Below are 19,688 nucleotides of genomic sequence, written 5' to 3'. Positions count from 1 at the left end.
GCTAGACACATCTTACTATGCTTTGAAGAGGTTAACTGGATGTTTTATTTCTGTAAATAACAGGTGTCGGGGACTGGCTGTATGCACCAGTGGAGGAACCCCCCCCAAGTGAACCCCCAGGGGAAGAAGGCTGAGTGCCTGGGGATTGGTGATGGACTGCTGATGAATGGTCAGAAGGAGAAGAGGGAGCAGACTGGGAGGAGGAGATGTCAGAAGCCAAAGAGGCGACAGGGTTTAGTGAGCAGGAAGAGGCTGTGGTAGAGAGCAGTTCAGACTCAGAGGCAGACTCAGAGGTTGGAGAAGAAGGGGGACAAAGAGGCAGAGATCAGGTGGGCTGATGATGAAGCCAGGGGGTCTCCCCCTCCTGATGTGACCAGCTCCCACCCCCACCCTGGTCTCCCCAGAACTTGTGGAGGTATAATGAGGGTGGAACAGACAAGGCAAAGAAGTCTCAGGTTGCTTGGGACAGCCCTAAGGGAGGAGGAGACAGGGAGTTGTGGGAAGACAGGGACCTTCAGTCCTCACAACTGGAGAAAGACCTGCTGGGAAGAGTTACTGTGTGTACTAGGTCTCAGCTCTTTTGTTTCTTTGAATAAAGAGTTAACTTCACCTTGTGAGTTATTCATGACCAGATCCTGTCTCCTGCCTTGACAACAGATATGAGAATGAGGGTGTTTTTGGTTTTCTTTTTTTTAATGTAAGTGCATTTAGAATGGAGAAAGGTTGATTTACTAAATCCTGGTTATAAATGTTTTTATGCTGTTCTATGATAGAAACAATCTTTGCTCTCCCTCTCTCTCTTTTTAAGATAACATAAAATGGGACTGTGTATGAACTGAGACCAATCTTGATCTCCCATGTTTCCCTTTCACATGTTATGGTGATGCTGCAAGGTACAGGTCATTTACACACTAATTTTATTACTTTATACAGGTGGTAAACACACTAATGTTACAATTTTATACAGGTGGTATACACACTAATTTTATGATTTTATACAGGTGATATAGCATAGCTGTCAATGTTTCCCTTTTTTTAAGGGAAATCCCCTTATTCCGAATAGGATTCCTCGCAAGAAAAGGGAAAGGTTGACAGCTATGGTGATATAGACACAAATTTTATATGAAGCATCTCTAAGGGGAATATTATTTTTGCTTACTGCCCTCCCTACTTTTCTCCTAGTCTGGGGATTGATAATTCAGTAAGCAAAGTATGCTTTATTAGGGAGATATTTTAAAATCCCACCTAACAATTCATTAATATTTATATTGAATTAACTGGTAGAAGAAGGAAGGAGGCCTTGGTTTTCTTCCTGTTTTGTCTCTTGATATATTAAAATAGACCTGTGGCTCTGGGGAGACAACAGTCTTCAGACGGCTGCCAAAGGGTTATACCTAAAGGCACCAGCTTATTGAGGACATGTACCGTATTTTTCGCCCTATAGGACGCCCTATAGGGGAAATGTGTGTGCGTCCTATGGGGCGAATGCAGGGGGGAGGCAGGCAGGAAAAGCTCCCAAAAGCCGCACACAAGCTCCACGCGACTCTTGCGGGCTTTTCCTCAGGAGGGACAAGGGACTGACGCGGCCAGTCAGTCCCTTCTCCCTCCTCGTAGAAAAACCCACAGGAGCCGCATGCTCCTTAAAGGGTGCGCGGCTCCTGTGGGCTTTTGCGGGAGGTGGGGGTATTGCCATAGCCGCGCGCAGCCTCTTCCGGCTGGAGAGGTGACGCACGGCTATGGCAGCAGCCTCTTTAGCCGCGCGCCACCTCTCCAGCTGGGGGAGCGTGCGCGGGGCTAAGGAATAGCCCCGTGACCATCTCCCAGCTGGAGAGGTGATGCACGGCTATGGAAGCGAGGCGCCTGTCCTGCGAAGCCGGGAAAGGAGCAGAAGGGTCTCCTTCAGTTCCTCCTCCAGCTTCACTTGATGGGCGCTGCGCAGTTCTCCCTCTCCGTGCAGCGCCTCACCTTCGCAGGAGAGGTGTTGCGCAGAGAGGGAGAACTGCACAGCGACCCTTCAGCCACACGCCTGCCTGGAAGCTGGAGGAGGAACAGAAGGGTCTCCTTCTGTCCCCCCGGCCCCAGCCCCGCACCTGGGGGGGGGAATAATTTTTTCTTTCTTTATTTCCCCCCCCCCAAAAAAAAACTAGGTGCGTCCTATGGGGCGAAAAATATGGTAACTAAGTTTGGGTAAGAGTGCTTTGGAACTGAAAGAATAAGAATAATATGGGTTTTATTTAACCAATTAAGGAAAGGAGGAATGGGCTATGCAGTGTTTTGAGGGGGGATGAGTTGCTGTAGAACTGTACCGTATAGTGAAGGCTAAAGTACGGGAATAAAGGAAGGATTTAGTAGAAATTAAAGCTGTTTTGAGGACCTAATGGTTGAAAAGTGTGTTACATATCTAAATCAATACAAGCCGGTGGGTCTTAAGCTTGCGTAAGCACGAGCTTAATGCAAATTAAATTAGGAGCAGGCAGTTTAACATGTATATGTGATACAGACAAAAATAGTATTTGTAAGCCAGGGGTTGGCTGACCTGTGTCCCTCTAAAGGTTGTCAGACTCCATCTCCCATCAGCCCCAGAAACCATGATCAATGGTCAAGGATGATGGGACTTATAGTCAAGCAAAAAACAAAACAAAAACAAAATATGGAGGGCCATGGGTTAGCCACTCCTGCTTTAAAAATTTCCCATGAAATTATAAAAGAAGCTCTACAGTTAAAATAGTAAGCTTCCCAGAATTATACTTCAGCAATGTTTTTGCAATGTCTTTGAAAAACATAATTGAAGCACAATATATTAATAGTCGGCCACATAAAAAATCCCCCCCCCCAGGGTGTGTTCACATAGGGCATGGTCAAGCCAAAATTAAGCTCTTTTAAGTTTGATGGAGTTCAGTGAGTGAAGAAAACATACATTTAACTCTCTCTAGCTGAAACAAATGAGAAGTAAAAGTGCTTAATAAATGGATCATTTTTGTAATTTGTGAAAAAATTGTGTTTTAGCCAGTCCTGAATAGATACTGGTAGAAAACCAGAACCCCTCCAACACTAGTATATACAGATTTCATTTATTAAATTATTATTGCTATTATTATTATTAATAATAATAATTTCATTGATGAATTGCTTCCTATGAGGCATCTCAAATGATTTACAGTAATTGTCCCTATGTACTTGACACTTACTCTCTTAAACAATGAGAAATTAGTTTAAAGGAAAGAATCTCTGCTTGACTTTTAACAGGAATTTTAGTTTTCCACTTGTCTTTTGAGACAATAGCAAGGGGAAGTGCAGTCGTGCTAGAGATATGAACTTTTCCCAACATAAAAACAGACAGTTAACATTTATTACTGAAAAAAACATAACACTTTGGGGGAAGAAAAGACAAATAGCACTAAATATATCCAAGACAGTTCCTTCTAAAATTTTGAATGCTAGCAGTAAACTAACAAGAAACAAACAGATCATTTACATTGGCCTATAATGTTAATTTTCAGAATAATAATTTCAGGAAAAAATGCATAATGGTTGGGTTTCTGATATGGAACTGAAAAGTAATCACATTTTTCCAAACGAATCAAAACAGAACAGTAGGAACAGAATGTATCATTGCTCAGAAAAAGAGACGCACAAATATATCCCACAGCTTCAGGAATCAGAAAAGAACTACATGGAATAACTTTTTTCCAAACCTCAGAAATACCACTTGCACATGGTTTGAAAGAATGCAGCCATTTTAGAGATCTTAATATAATACTATTAGCAAAAGTGGGGAAACTTTTGGCTCACCAGATTGTTCTGAACTATAACTCCCATCAGTCTCTGAAAGCATTGCCAATGGCCAGGGATGATGGGAGTTGTAGTTCTGCAACATCTGGAGGACCAAAGATTTCAAACACCTGCTATTAAGACAGGATGCTCTTTGCAGATGTTTGTTTCACTTCATTTTAGCCAAATATCAAAATATTTTAGTAGCTGTCTTTGAAAGTTTCATTTTCTTTCTTTCTAATCACATAACAGTAGCATCCATGAAAAAGGTATATCGTGTTTTTTTAAAAAAATCACCTCACTTTCAGATCTTCTTTTCCACGAAGAGAGGGAATGAATTCACAAGAACATTTTGCAATCTTGGCCCATGGAGGTTGCGGGGTATGGTCACAGAGACCCCTGCCATCCATTACAAGCAACAAGCCAAACTAATTGTTATATTAAATACATGTGGGCGGTTGCTTTTGTCTTTGTGTTGTTGAATGGTGCTGTGCTGCAGGTTTAAAGTTTTCCTTGCACTGCAGCCCTGAGAGGAAAATCGTCCCTGGTAGCTGCTGTTTTCCTAGGAGGGAAGTTGCAATCGACGCTAATCACAGCTACCCTTCCAGGGAAATAGCAGTGAGAAGGAGGGGGGTTGTGGGTGTTATGTACTGAAGTTCTCACCCTGGGCCAGCAGGGGGATACTGTAGATAGTTATGCAAATAAAGGATCGAAAGTGACGTTCAGTGATTGGATAGTTTTAGAAAATTGTTACAGTTACGTTGTACTGGAGCTCTATATAAGCAGGCTGACTGAACCCTTCAGTTCAGTTCTGTTCTGGCCTGTGAATAAACAAGAGCTGTTTGAAGAATTGCTGTGTTGTCTGATATGTTCACCCACAACTTAACAGTGGGAAAGGGGGAAAGGGCTTAAAAGCCTTCCACCGATGCCTTGGTCCCAATCTGGACCCCTGCCCCCACTTCACGGCTGCCACCCAAATCAGGCATTGTGATGTGACAGACATACTAATGCAGGTGCACATTTAATTTAAACTTGTTGTTTGATACAAAGCTTCCTCAAAGCTTACACTGCAACAGAGGAAAGAAGACAAGGACATGGCCCAGAGCAATTGAAGACTGGTGCACTCTCCACCCAACCCATCTCCATTGTGAGCTACCTCTGCCTGTAATCTTTGCAAGGATTCATAATTGGACCCTATTACACAGGGGGTATTTGCAAACATTATGGGACATGTATTTTTCGCTCCATAAGACGCACCTGACCATAAGGCGCACCTAGTTTTTAGAGGGGGATTGCAAGAAAAAAAAAAATTCTTTAAAGGAAGCGCTGAGCAGAACCTGTATGCATCCCAGGCTCTGCTCAGCGCTCCCTTTCACGAGCCCGTCACCCTTCTCCCTCCTCAGGGAAAAGCCCCCAAGAGTCACACACACGCTCCACGCGGCTCTTTAAGAGAGCACAGCTCTTGGGGGCTTTTCCGGGAGGTGGGGGAAGGGACAGAGTGCAGGTAAGCCAGAAGCTAGAACAGCGAGAGGGAGCGCAGTGATCCCTCTCGCTATTCTGGCTTCTGGGATAGCTGCACAGCCTCTTCAGGGCAGCGGGATGAAGGCTCGCCACTGCCCTGAAGAGGCTGCGCCCGGCTAAGCCAGAAGCTAGAACAGTGAGAGGGAGCACTGCGCAGCATTCCCTCTCGCTGTTCTGGCGTCTGGGATAGCTGCGCAGCCTGCATTCGCTCCATAAGACGAACACATATTTCCCCTTACTTTTTAGGAGGGAAAAGGTGCGTCTTATAGAGCGAAAAATACGGCAATTTCCAGTTTTTAGTGCTGTCTCCCCAAGTAAGCCTAATGAAAGCTCTGTCCCCCAGCCTCATTCAGTGTGGGCTGGGCAGGTCAAGTGAACTTGGGTTGCTTGACACTTATTGCAAGGGAGGGAAAGAAATATTCCCTGCAGAAAGGATACCATTCCTCCACTGCCTCCCTGCCCCCACAGTACAATTAAAACATGGAGGGAGGCACATAGTTGAGCATCTTACAATACTTGAGGCAGATGGGTGTAGAGACGGAGAAGCTGGAGCTTATCTATCATGTACTCGCACCTCCTCCGGCAACATTGAAAGAGAATCCTTGCTTTTGAGGAAGGTGTAATCCTGAAGACGTGCAATTATGTGGTTCATTCTTGATCAGTACTGGAACTCCAAGCTCAAATTGGACATTCTGGGGTGAAACAACAATATTCACCCAGTGCTTTTCCAGCTGCACTAGCTCCCAGTGGAGTACAGGGTCAGATTTAAGGTGCTGGTTTTGACCTTTAAAGCCCTTCATGGCCTAGGACCCTTGTACCTACAGGACCGCCTCTCCCGGTATGCCCCACAGAGGACCTTAAGGTCCATAAATAGCAACACCCTAGAGGTCCCGGGCCCTAAGGAAGTTAGATTAGCCTCAACCAGAGCCAGGGCCTTTTCAACACTGGCTCTGGCCTGGTGGAACGCTCTGTCTCATGAGACCGGGCCCTGCGGGATCTGATTTCTTTCCGCAGGGCCTGTAAGACAGAGCTGTTCCGCCTGGCCTTTGGATTGGAATCAGTTTGATTCCCTCCCCCTCTTCCTTTTTCCTTTCTCCTCCTGTGAAGAGAGGCTGCATCTTAATGTTTTAATGTGTATTTTAATCTTGTTTTTTCTAATTGTATTTTAATCAACTTGTTTTTATTACTGGTTGTTAGCCGCCTTGAGCCCAGTCTTGGCTGGGGAGGGCGGGGTACAAATAAATTATTATTATTATTATTATTATTATCATTATTATTATTATTATTCCTTGTTCTGGGTCTTTGGTTTGTTAAACTGATCAGATCGTTTAGATTTCAATTTTCTCCATTTTATTCCCTCATTTCCCCCCTGAATAATGCAGCATTATTGGGTGCTGACGATTCCAAAAGATATTGTCAACTGCACCATTCACCAATACTTCGATTATTGGATCTCTCTGGCAGCTTATTCAATTATCTCTTGGACAGCCAGTAGCAGCAGCAGCAGGCAGATTTTCTGGCAAAACTATTTTTGTTTGTCTGCTCTTTCTGTGCCCTTTTCTCAATTTCAGTCAACATTCCGATTCCACTGAAAAAGCAGGCCTGAAAGTGAAAGGATGGAACCGTGCAATTTGAATCGCTGGAGCAGAGAACATAGAACATTTCTATTTTGATGGATTGGTCCTGTTCACACATGTATACACATATCGGGGAACTCTCACCACTTGGTGCAGGAGTGGAGAAACTGTGACCCTCAAGATTTTGCTGGATTACAACTCCCATCATCCCTGACCATGGGCCAAACTGGCAGGGGCTGATGGTAACTGGAGTCCAACAACAATGGGTGGGTGAGGGCATAGGTTCTCCACCCCTGTCGTTATTGGAGCCCAGATTTAGAAAGCTACAGGAACGGTATTGCTGGACCTCATTTATCTGTGCAAAGGAATGCCCCAGTCCTGCTAGAACAACAACCAATGCATGGATTGGAAGAAGCAAAATGATACCTACTGCTACAATGAGGAAATCTAGCCAGCACCAGGCATTAGTGAAGAACTTCACGAATCCATAGGCACACCACTTCAACAACATTTCGAGGATAAAGATGTAAGTGAAGACTTTGTCGGCATACTCCAAGACAGTCCGTATGGTCTTTCTCTGTTCTATGTAAATATCTTCAAAGGCCTAAGGAGTAACAAGGCAACAAGGATTATCACACTCTTTTCCTGGCAGCAGAGCGAGATAGAAATAAAAAACTGGGTCCAAAAACTTGTGGGAGACACGCAGACGTCTCAAGGAACGTACAGTTCACACATCTCCCAACGCTTGAAGCATTGTTGGAGAGGCACAGAAGCTGCTTCCATGTGGGTGAAATGCCATTTCCAGTCTATCTCTTGGAATGACACCAGCTGGATTATATGCGGGGGTTTTTTCTTCCCATGCAAGTGTTGCCCAATCCTTGGGGAGGAGCAATATCGGCATTGGAAAGATGCAGGTAATTTGCTTGGACTTCATTGGTCCTTCGAGTAGATATTACCCTGTATGATCTGGCCATGCAAAAGTGGTTTCAATGCTTTTCTGGTTGTGTAGAAACTGGTTGTTGTTAGTATTTTCTTTTTCTTTTTAAAGTATTGTATCCAAGGCAATTCCAAATAAACGAAAGATCTGGAGTCACTTGCTCACCGTGCTTGTCAAAGAGACCTAGGGTGTTTTCACAAGTAATATAGTAAGTGACTCCAGAGCTGGCATCAGCCCAAAGCATTCTCAGGCAGCTTTGGGGAGACCCAATACCCAATACACTTGCCTTTCACCCTGTTAAAAGCAAACACCCATAGCAGCGAACACCCATAGCAGCTCCATTTTAAGTTTTTAACAAATGTTCCTTCCAGTAGCTGTGTTTACTTCGAGAACATTGTGGTGGAAAAGACAACACCACGACTGCTACAAAAACATGATTGTCACTGGTACCACAAAAGTCCATAGGTCCCTTCATGAACACCAAGGGCCCCCGCATAGAAGAAGGGGAGAAAGCACTGGATGGTAAGGTAAAAGGTAAAGGTAAAGGACCCCAAATGGTTAAGTCCAGTCAAAGGCGACTATGGGTTGCAGCGCTCATCTCGCTTTCAGGCTGAGGGAGCCGGTGTTTGTCCACAGACAGCTTTCTGGGTCATGTGGCCAACATGACTAAACTGCTTCTGGCGCAACAGAACACCGTGACAGAAACCAGAATGCACGGAAACACCGTTTACCTTCCCGCCACAGTGGTACCTATTTATCTACTTGCAGGAGGTTGGTTGGCAGGAGCTGGGAAAGAGCAACGAGAGCTCACTCCGTTGTGGGGATTCGAACCGCCAACCTTCTGATTGGCAAGCCCAAGAGGGTCAGTGGTTTAGACTACAGTGCCACCTGCATCCCTTGTGGATGGTAGACAATCTCAACTACTGTGCTGCCCAAGTGACTGTAACAGCAACAACTGAATTTCCTGAGTTTGTAAATTGAGCAAATGCACCAATAGAAACTTCCATCCTTGGGTGACCAGCAGCTTTGGGGACGGGTAATCTTCCCCAGCATGCAGACAAAGGGATAACCTCAATGGTCCCAATCCTTTCCCACTCCTGACAGCAGCTCTTTAACTTTGAAAACAAACACACACTCAGCTGTTTGAAATGCCTTTTTACACATTTCGTGTATTGTCTAGCTTGACCCCCAAAGTGACGCTAAGAGCATTACGTAGAGAAGACTCAATATAATATAACTCTGCTCACCAGGGCTCCACTGCTTAGCAAGATCATGAAGATAATGAACGTCTCAAACCAGTTATGCTCCACAATAAGAAAGCATGTCTTTCGTAAGTTCCACCAAGACTTGCCCCACCCTTCTTCAATGCTGACTTGGCAGCACTTGAACCGCTGAACGCAGCCTGCAAATGTAAAATTAGCACAGGTTTTCCGAGAGCCGTAACATTTCCTTATTCCTTTTATAAAAAATAATTAATTAATTCAGCTTTGTTACAAAAAAAAAAAAGGTCAAAATAGATTATTTCCCCAGCGCTGTCATAATCATCAAGGACATTGCTCTACAAAATATTTTTATTTGTGCATAATACCTTAAATTATTCTACAGACCCTGTAGAATAGTATTGCTCAGGGCAGAAGATTTAATTCTCTAATAAAAGGTTGCAGCGAAATTTGCTGCAGTCAGAACATGCACCGGCAGCTCCCTATCAACTGGTCCAAGAGTACCCTTCAAATTTCTTAATAAGACTTTTAAGAGATCGGCTGAAAAAATCTAATAATGGTTATTTTTATTATATTCCTTAAGACACTGAGGTCCAGCTCTGAAGGCCTTCTGGTGGTTCCCTCCCTGCGAGAAGTGAGGTTATAGGGAACCAGGCAGAGGGCCTTCTCGGTGGTGGCCCCCGCCCTGTGGAACGCCCTCCCATCCGATGTCAAGGAAATAAACAACTATCTGACTTTTAGAAGACATCTGAAGGCAACCCTGTTTAGGGAAGCTTTTAATGTTTGATGTTTTATTGTTTTTTTAATATTCTGGAAACCCAGCCAGATGGGCGGGATATAAATAAATTATTATTATTATTATTAACAACTTCAGGAAATGTTTAGCTTGTTTTTGAATGTAAAAAAAAAAGTGTACTTAGGCACAGGGGCTTCGCTTAATCCTAGGAGCTTCTTAACTCTGCTGGATCTGCGAGTTGCCATTTATATTTCCCAGAATGTCCCAGAGTGATGCCAAACTGGGGGCACTCAGATAAATTAATAGCCTATCTCACAGCGGCTGCCTAAGCAGCAGGGGTCTTAGGGGGCACTTTGCTGAAGGCCCCCTCAAACCTGAAGTCAGCCCTATCAAGGAAGGCCACTCTGCAGAGGTAACATGCTCTGAGTGGACGCCATATTGTTAAAAGGTCCATTTTGCCCCACTGTATTCAAAATCACCTTCTGTGAAACATGCGTCCGGATCCAGGTATTCTTCTGGTGCTTCCACAGGAACCTCTTCTGCCTCAGGCTTTATATCAATGGTACTGCCCTCCGACGAACTCGTATCATCCAGTTTCTTGAACAATGGGAAAGAACATCACAAACGCATATATTATGAGCTGGGAGAAATGAAGAGCTCCATTTTTTAAACAACGTTGACATTCATACCAATATGCAGCACAGGAAAGAAATAAAATAAGAATAAAACTCTTTCCTAGTCTAACCCCTGCTGAATGTCGGCTCAACTTAATATGGTACATCCTTTAAGACTTTTGAAATAGACGTAAAGAAGGAAACAATTGGAAGGAGCAAATATCTCCCAGGAACAGGGCCTGATTTAGGTTTGATGAGGCCCTAAGCTACTGAAGGTAATGGGGCCCTTTAAATGTCCAGCTGTCCTTTGTCAACAACAAATTTTCACTGTATTTTGTGTTGAATATATGCTATATGGTAATTTATGGACCTAATAGGTATCTAAAGCCATTTGTACATAACAAAATATGTACATCACAGGAGCCTACACAACACAGAACACTGTTGCTGTGTGCAGGTTTTCTTTTATTTGTTTTTTATCTTATATTTTGGAAATGTACATCCAGTTTTTTCCCTTTAATTTCTTTTGGAGGGGCCCAAGAGAGTGGGGCCCTAAGCTACAGCTTGTTTAGCTTATACGTAAATCCAGCACTGCCCAGGAAGATATTTCCCCCTTTTTAAAAGTGGAGAAACATAGGCAGACAGATTGTGGTGTTAAGCCAAGCACACAATACAGAGGGCTTAGCATTCTGTTCCTGTGTAGAAAGCCTATGAACACATGAGGAAGTGACAGACTAGAAAGAAAAAGATTTATCTCCATTACATGATACATGATGGACCTTTGGGCTGATCCAACAGGTTCTTTGTATGTTCTTATTATGAATGACTTAGTCATACATATGACCCATGAAAAGTCTGTGCCTCCTTTGTTCTCATCTTTCCAAACAAAGTAAAGAGGACCTACTTTATTTGCACTGAGAAATCTGCTGGCTGCAAAGCCTCGCACTCTGGCCAGAAGGCCAAATTTGCTTCTCTCTTGCAATGCAATGGGCCACCCAAAACAAAGGCACGAGGGTGCGGCCTATGAGCAAGCATGGCTCCGTACCTCTTTGCTGCCATCGGGGTCGGTGTCACTGCTGAAATCTTCCGTGTTGAGGTTCTCAAAGTCAGACTCACCCACAGCTATGGGGACACGGACGGTGAGGTTAGGGTTGTTGATGAAAGACATGTGGTCTTCATCAATGATGTACTTTTCCACGCTGCTGCCAATGCCACTGGTGGTGCCATTGCCGTTCTTCTGGTAATCGATCTCCCGGTTGATGTCGGCGCCGGTGTGGTTGGCGATGCAGTTCATCTTCTTGTCATACAGCTCGTCCAGTGGCTTCACTTCATCTGCCTCCCGCTGCTTGAAGTGGGTCTGCACAAACTCGTGCATTCTGATCTTGGCCCAGGCAATGCCTTTCTTGATCCGGATGACAGAGATCTGCAAGTTGTTCATCTCGCCGTCATCATCTGTCGCTGCAAGGTTGTCTGCGCTGAAAGAGCTCAGCAACAAGGCCAAGAACAGGTTCAATACCTGCAGAAGCAGAAAAAGGTCTGTAAGACAAGACTCCCTCTAGCCACTTTTTGCTCAGTGAATTGGCAATATCGTCCTCAAAGTGCATCCTTCTACTTGGTGGCAGTGGGCCTTGCTCTGCTGGCTCCTCCCATCCCAGTTGGCTCCTCCCATCCCAGAACCATTTCCTTCCGCAGCCATTCATGCCACCTGTTTAGCTATTTATTTATGGAATGTGCATACCACTTAATGGTAAAAACCTCCAAGCAATTTGCATTATAAACAATTGCAATCATTATGTAATAATCGGTACAACAATTTGCTTATTATCTCCCCTTTTCCTTTTGTATCATCTCTGTTAGATTGCATGCCATTATTTTAAATTGCAAAACGCTGTGAATGCCTTGGCTTGAATGTGATATACACATGGAGTAAATAAATAAAACGTGAGCACACATAGACAGCCCTGAGCTTACATACAGCCCTGTAGAATTCCCACGTTTGTTACAAAGAAGAAATCTGAAATGTTTTAATTAATTTGACCGCACCACATGGGCAAAGCCTTGCAAGTTTTTTGTTCTAAATATGGTAGGAAAGGGTACTGGTTAAAGAATCTCAGAAAGTAACAAGGAGGGAAGGCAAACATTGAGGATTTTGACTGAGAAAAGCAGTCTTATATTATGAATGTCCAAATGCAGCAGGCAAAATGGATCCCTGGTTTCTTTCTGATCGATGCATGAACGTTTCATATACACTGAGCACATTAAAAGACAGATTATATACACACAATTTTCTGTAAAATAAAAGGAAATTGCACTGCATTTTTAAGTCTTATGGGGGTCAGACTTAATTTCACTCCTTATTTTAAGGCGCATCATATAATCAGATCATTTTATTCTCATGTTTCCTTTGCTTTTATGCACAATTTATTGTATCGTTTGTGTGTTTTGTTTTGAACAGAACCGTTAAATTGGCAAATATCAAGTCAAGGTAAAGGGGAGGATACTTGAAAGAGTTAGCCAGACAAAATTAGTTTTTCTGAAGCATTTCAGCAGCATCCTTTTAAATACAGGAAAAATTGCAATGTGAGCAACAGTAAAGGAAAATTATGCTTGGATTTTTTTTTCCTTTTAAAAAATGCTCTTAACTTTTTGGAAGTTTTATGCCAGTTTAAAAAGAGGTATTTCTTCCAAACATGCCCCAACATTCACTGATGCTATGATCTTAAAAATATGCATTGTAGTACATATGAGGGCCAACAAAGCTACAGAGCCATCCTATGTGAGATACAAAATGCATGTATTTTGATGTAATGTCAGCTGCAATTCCATTATAGAAATTTTCTTGGGTGCATCACATATGTATGCTTGTACCAACACTGTTAAGTCTCTTGTGGCTAAAATACCTGTAAGAGGTGGATCCAGGGCTGGTGTCAGAACATGGTACCCTCAGGCAGATTCCTGGGGCTCCAACATCCCAGCTGGGTCTACTGCTGACACCTTCCATGAACCCTCTTTTTTATTTCCCAGAATGCCCTGGAATTATGCTGCTTTGAGGGCATTGTGGGAAGTTAAAACAGTGGTTTGCAGCTGCCTGGTGTTTATTTGTAAGAGCCTAACAACTCATAAATAATATTGTCAGCCTGCATAGCATAAATGATGGCAGTCTATTCTGCTATGGGGCCAGCGGCAGTCCCATTGTAACAGCTGCTGCTGCCTATTGCCATGGCAGAAAGTGCCCCACCAAAAGGGCACCGGAAGGGTTTGACACATCTTATTCTACCCCATCAATTCTGCTTCCACTTATTTTAAAACCAGGAACGGGGACAAGTGGTGATGTTGCTATGGCAGTTCAGAGTCAGCTGCTAATACCAGCGCAATGCCATGGGTTCAGAGACAGTTGTGGGGTGGGTTACTGAGGGCTATGCTTGTGGGCTCCCCACAGGAATCTGGCATGTGGGAATAGGAGGCTGGATAAAATGGTTCTTTGATCTGATCCAATGGGGGTGTGTCTGTTCTTACATTATCTTCTAGATCGGGGTAGCCAATATCGTGCACTGTAGAAGCTGTGGACCATGGCACCCAATAGCCCTGGTCAATGTGACTAATGGCCAGAGAGGATGGGTGTTGCAGTCCACCTCTGGAGATCATGATCAGACTACCTCTGTTCTAGATCATGATATTGCTTAGGATGGCAATACCTCAAAAACCGCCTCTTTCCATATGAACCTACCTGACCCTGAGATCATCTTCTGAGGCCCTCCTTCATGTGCCTCCTCCACGAGAGGTGCGGAGGGTGGCAACATGAGAATGGGCCTTCTCTGCAGTAGCTTCCCGTCTGTGGAATGCTCTCCCCAGGAAGTTCCCCTGGCACCTTCATTACACACCTTTAGGCGCCAGACAAAAACGTTCCTTTTAAACCAGGCCTTTGAGTTGATCCTATACCCTTTCAGAATGTGGCTCTTTTCTGGGAGGGGGGGTGTTATTGGGTTGTTGTTTTTATTCTGATTATATACGTTGTGATTTTTTTCTGTGAACCACCCTGAGACCTCTGGGTAAAGGTAAAGGTAAAGGGACCCCTGACCATTAGGTCCAGTCGCAGACGACTCTGGGGTTGCGGCGCTCATCTCGCTTTATTGGCCAGGGGAGCTGGCGTACAGCTTCTGGGTCATGTGGCCAGCATGACCAAGCCGCTTCTGGCGAACCAGAGCAGCGCACGGAAATGCCGTTTACCTTCCCACCAGAGTGGTACCTATTTATCTACTTTGATGTGCTTTCGAACTGCTAGGTTGGCAGGAGCAGGGACTGAGCAACAGGAGCTCACCCCGTTGCGGGGATTCGAACCGCCGACCTTCCGATCGGCAAGTCCTAGGCTCTGTGGTTTAACCCACAGCGCCACCCGCGTCCCTCAAGACCTCTGGGTATAGAGCAGTTAATAATAATAATAATAATAATAATAATAATAATAACAACAACAACAACAACAACAATGCATTTGTGCTGCAGTCATTATTCTTAATCCTGAAAGTTTCCTGAATGTGCGGTAACCCTTAGCATTGGTATGTAAAACATCTAAGCAAATGGGGAATATTAGCTGCAGAACCTGCCACGGAATAGAAACAGTGAGTTCTTGTCCCAGCCCATTACAAGACAGCCATCCACTTCCCACTCAAAAGCAACCACAGATAGATATTTACTGACCACCAGATTTCCAATGACCATCACCATCATGAAGACAATAAGGCACATGGCCTGGCCTGCCACTTCCATACAGTCCCACATGGTTTCAATCCACTCCCCACACAGCACACGGAAGACGATAAGGAAAGAGTGGAAGAAGTCGTGCATGTGCCATCGTGGAAGCTCACACTCGGGGTTGATCTTGCAGACACATTCCTTGTAGCTCTTGCCGAAAAGCTGCATCCCCACCACGGCAAAGATGAAAACAATGATGGCTAGCACCAAGGTCAGGTTTCCTAAGGCACCCACCGAGTTGCCAATGATTTTAATCAACATGTTCAGGGTTGGCCAGGATTTTGCCAGCTTGAAGACCCTCAACTTGAAGATGTAAAAAAAAAAAAAGAGAGAGAGAAATATAGATAAAACAGATTTATGATTAATAAAGCAACAGTCCTGCCAATGGGAATCCAGATTTAAAAAGAGATATTGATCACAACATACTGAAGGGGCATTTTTCATATGTGGCGGACCTGTGAAAAAGCTCAGGGATTTTGGGAAATGATGCATAATGAACTGAAGAAAATGTTAAAAGTGGTTATTCCTCAAAAACCTGAAGTTTACATCTAGGGATAATAGGGATGGACATCCCAAAGAGGATGATTAAACTATTTATGTACGCAACAGCAGCAGCCAGAATCCTCTATGCGAAGAAATGGAAGGAAGGAGAAGTTCAAATCATGAAGAAACTAATGGGCTATATGCAGAAATGGCAAAACGGATAGCAAAGATTAAGAGATCAAAGCGACAAACTTTTTATTGAGGGGTGGAAACCCCTTTGGGATTATCTGAGGAAATATTATAGCCAAATCAAGTCATGATCAGGATTCGAAATTTAAACAGCAGAAGGGAGACGACAACAGTTGTAGTAGAGGAAATAAGTATGAGAGATACGTATGCTACATAATGCAGCAGAAAAAAGGGGAGGGAATAAAAACATCATGAAGGTAAGGGTGGGAAGTCAAACCGTCAAGGGAATTATGTATTAAAAGTGGAAGTTAATTTGTTAAAATTTCCGAAATTTAATAAAAATTCAGTACTGTACAGTGGTACCTCCGGTTATGAACGGGATCCGTTCAAGAGGCACAGCCGTATCCCAAAAATTTCGTAATGGGAGGACCGCTTCTACGCACGCTTGCGCCACTGCAGAGCACTTCTGCACATGCACGAAGTGCGCAGAGTGTTTCTGCACACCCGAGAACGGCAAACCCACTTACGAGTTTGCCACGTTCACAACCCGAAGGTTATATTACCCGAAGGGGCCACTGTATATATAATGAAAGAAATACTGATCATGAACTAAACACTGAATGGGAGATTTCTAGAGGCAGAGCTGTCAATCTATGGATTTTAGCTGGAAAGTCAGGACCTGCAGATTGCCACTAGCTGACTTAAGAGCATCAGGCCATTGGTCCACCTTGTACAATATTGTCTATAGAGACTGGCAGCAGCTTTCCAAAGATTTAGAGGGGCAGGGATGTATCCCAGCCCTGCCGGGAGAAGCCCGGGACATTGAACTGGAGATCTTTTGCATGCAGAGCACAACCTCTACTACTCTACTACCCAATACCCGCTTTTCAAACGGACAGTCCCTTCATGTCTTCTTGACTAAGGCAGAAACGGTGGCAGGAACCCTGCATGTTCTTGGAAGTGACCACATAAGAGGTGCAAGCCTGACTGTGCTCTGCATTGGGCAGTTCACCCGCCACAATCACTTCCATGCTCCAACCCAATAGGATCCTACTGCTAATCCTCACTGCCATTTTTAAAGAAAACCATATGCTGAGAGTGCATTTGGGATATTAACTGCTTCCTGAAATGGACTTGTTGCTAAGGTCTGCATGTAAGCTCTGCAGTCGTTGCTTGCAGCAAGTAGCCTTCAGATTCTAGCTATTTAGAGGCAATTTTAGGCAGAAAAATGGCAATTGAAAGGGGATAGAAACCAACTCTTGGACACGGAACAAGTCTTTATTTGCAATACTGGCCAGTAAGGATTTGGCAATTAGTCCTCCCGTGGACCTTTACTGTGGGTTCTGATATATAACCTTATTTAAAAAGTTGTATCGGGTGAAAGGAGAGGAAAGACAGGAAACTGTGAAAAGTGGAGTAAAATAAGCAAATAGTACCAATCGGAAAGATCGCAACACCGAAAGCCCTTCCACGTCTGCCAGCATCAGCTCCAGCAAACTGAGAGAGACAATAAATCCATCAAAAATGTTCCACCCTTCTTGGAAATAATAGTAGGGGTCCATTGCTATGAGCTTTAGGAACATCTCAGCTGTGAAAATTCCAGTGAAAACCTAAAAAAGGGGAAAAGGGATCAGAATGTTCAAAGCTCTCATTGAACTTAATACTTTTTGCCTTCAATTGAATTAATGAATGAACAGGCCACAGTATATCAGCAATTTGGATGAAGAGACAGTCTTTCCCCCCCTTTTTTTCGTATAATCAGAATTTTTGCCCCACTGCTACTTTTTTCTTAGTATTTCACTGAATTATCGTATTTTTCACTCTATAAGACGCACCAGACCATAAGACGCACCTAGTTTTTGGAGGAGGAAAACAAGGAAAAAAAATATTCTGAATCCCTCTTGCTGTTCTGGCTTCAGCGATAGCTGCGCAGCCTGCATTCGCTCCATAAGATGCACACACATTTCCCCTTACTTTTTAGGAGGGAAAAGGTGTGTCTTATAGAGCGAAAAATACGGTACCTCAATTCCAAAACTGGCAGTGGCACCAGCTAGAGCCCCAAAACTCTAGATACTTGTGGGCAGCAATGGTTGCCTTATTTTATTTATTTAAATATTTATAAGTAGGCCTTTCTAAGTCTATCCTGATATTCAAAAGTAGCTGGCAATAATTCAAGTCACTGTTTGACTAGAGTAATCAGTTAGCCAAGGTGAATTGTCTCTTTTTTTCAAGTTGTGTTTTCTACAGATCAGTTTGATTTGTTGTGAGACATTAGTGTTACATACAGTGTTAGGTTAGGAAGAAAAGAGGGGGGGAAATGGTGAGTGGGGTTCAATCGGGGGCAATGCTTCTATTCTTCTACTTAGTGCATGTGTGGGGTTTTGTGTCAGCGTCGCTTGTGTGGGTTCTCTTACTATTCGCTCATTATATTTCCTTGGCGGTGAGTGAGGCTGAGGGTGGCCTAGGGTGTGGTTGGTTGTCTTTGGTTGGCTGTAGTGAGATTTGTTTTTGTGTGCGAGGGTGTGTATTTTTGAATCAGGTTAGCCAAATTGATTCGTAGGCTGTCGGCGGATTCTTGTTGTTGTCTTGTTGGGCTGTGTATGTGATAAAAGGGAACCATACCGGGGTGAAGATGTCTTCTTCTATTTGTCCCCGTGTCCATTTCAGTTTATTGGCTAGTTTTTCTAATAAGGCTGTTTCCCATACATAAGGCTGAGTTCCCATAGGCATTGGGAACACTTTCACGCTTACCAGGTTCCCTACGGCCAAGACATGCTCAAACTGTGGGGTCATGGGATGGTGCTCCATTGCCATGAACAGAGTATTCAAAACAATACAGATCGTAATGGCTAAATCCACAAAGGGGTCGAAGACAATCAAGTTGACAATTTCTTTCAGCTTCATCCAGTATGGGTGGCACTCCCAAATAAGGAAGATGTTGGCAAATTTGTACCAGCAGGGAGGGCATTTTCTTTGGGATTCTTCTAGTTCTACAACAAAACAAGAAGGTGGGCAACTTTAACCAATTAATGTAGACACGCCCAATGAAATTTTATGCAAGGTTTAAGTCATTCTCAATTTGTTGGGCCTTGCAGGCTGTTATGTTTTAGGTTTAAGAGGTGGTCACATTTCACAAACAAAAGGAATCAGGACATCTGCAGTGAGACAGGAAAACAAGCTATGTGTGAATAATTAATCTAAGAATCCATAAAATTAATATTTGGGGGTGGAGTGGAATAAAGAAAAAATTCTGTATCTTAAATCAAGTATATGTTACATTTTAATCCTGACCTTCCTTCAAGGAGCTCAGGGCAGCATGCAGAGTCTGAAAAGTAGGGTCTATGCAATCTTAAGAACAATAACAACAACAAAAATGTAAGATGGTTTTTAAAATTAAAGCATGGGAAAAGGAAAGACGAATACTAACTCCTGAAGTGGGTAATCCCTTGAGCTAGTGGGCACAGGACCACAGCTTTCTAACACACATACCTTCTACAAGGGTATTTGTGATTACTGTCATTATACTGTTGGTTCGGTCCTTCCTTCCATAGGATGCATTCAGCTGGTCCATTGATACCAAGAGTGACCCAGTAGCTTTCTTTTTAATCTCCACCTCAGTGGTTCCCTGAAAAATCCATTAACATCCCGTTAGTACGGCCTCTTTCATGCCTGCGCGGGGAAATGTGATGGGCTCTCAGCTGCAAAGGCAGAATTTGTTTTGAGTCAAATCTTTATACATGTGGAAGATGGTGGTTTTGCCAGATAATAATAACCTCACTGGCCTCCCCTCCTTAAGGTGAAGAAAGGTTTTGCTGTTATAAAAAATGAGTTCTATTCTACTTAACACCTAACTTTTTAAAGTCAGGGATATTCTGAAGCGCATTTCAAAAA

At 43.6% G+C, this 19,688-nt stretch overlaps 1 protein-coding gene across 4 annotated transcripts in view; it reads right to left on the bottom strand.

The window, feature by feature from the left end:
• The window catches only part of SCN8A (sodium voltage-gated channel alpha subunit 8), a 109,350-nt gene that overhangs the window by 26,353 nt on the left and 63,309 nt on the right, over positions 1-19,688 (bottom strand). For all 4 annotated transcript variants that reach the window (XM_083598524.1, XM_083598523.1, XM_083598521.1 and 1 more), the window contains exons 13-20: positions 19,287-19,422; positions 18,549-18,787; positions 17,234-17,407; positions 15,072-15,428; positions 11,422-11,892; positions 10,242-10,359; positions 9,054-9,208; positions 7,300-7,473 (exon numbers count right to left, since the gene is read on the bottom strand). In XM_083598524.1, coding sequence (XP_083454650.1) covers positions 7,300-7,473; positions 9,054-9,208; positions 10,242-10,359; positions 11,422-11,892; positions 15,072-15,428; positions 17,234-17,407; positions 18,549-18,787; positions 19,287-19,422 — 1,824 coding nt within the window. The remainder of the gene's footprint in view (positions 1-7,299; positions 7,474-9,053; positions 9,209-10,241; positions 10,360-11,421; positions 11,893-15,071; positions 15,429-17,233; positions 17,408-18,548; positions 18,788-19,286; positions 19,423-19,688) is intronic.

This window comes from Podarcis filfolensis (genome assembly GCF_964270895.1).
Source record: "Podarcis filfolensis genome assembly, chromosome: 2".
Classification (NCBI taxonomy): Eukaryota; Metazoa; Chordata; class Lepidosauria; order Squamata; family Lacertidae; genus Podarcis; species Podarcis filfolensis.
Note: the sequence above shows the minus strand (reverse complement) of the source record. Positions and strands in the feature narration are given on the sequence as shown.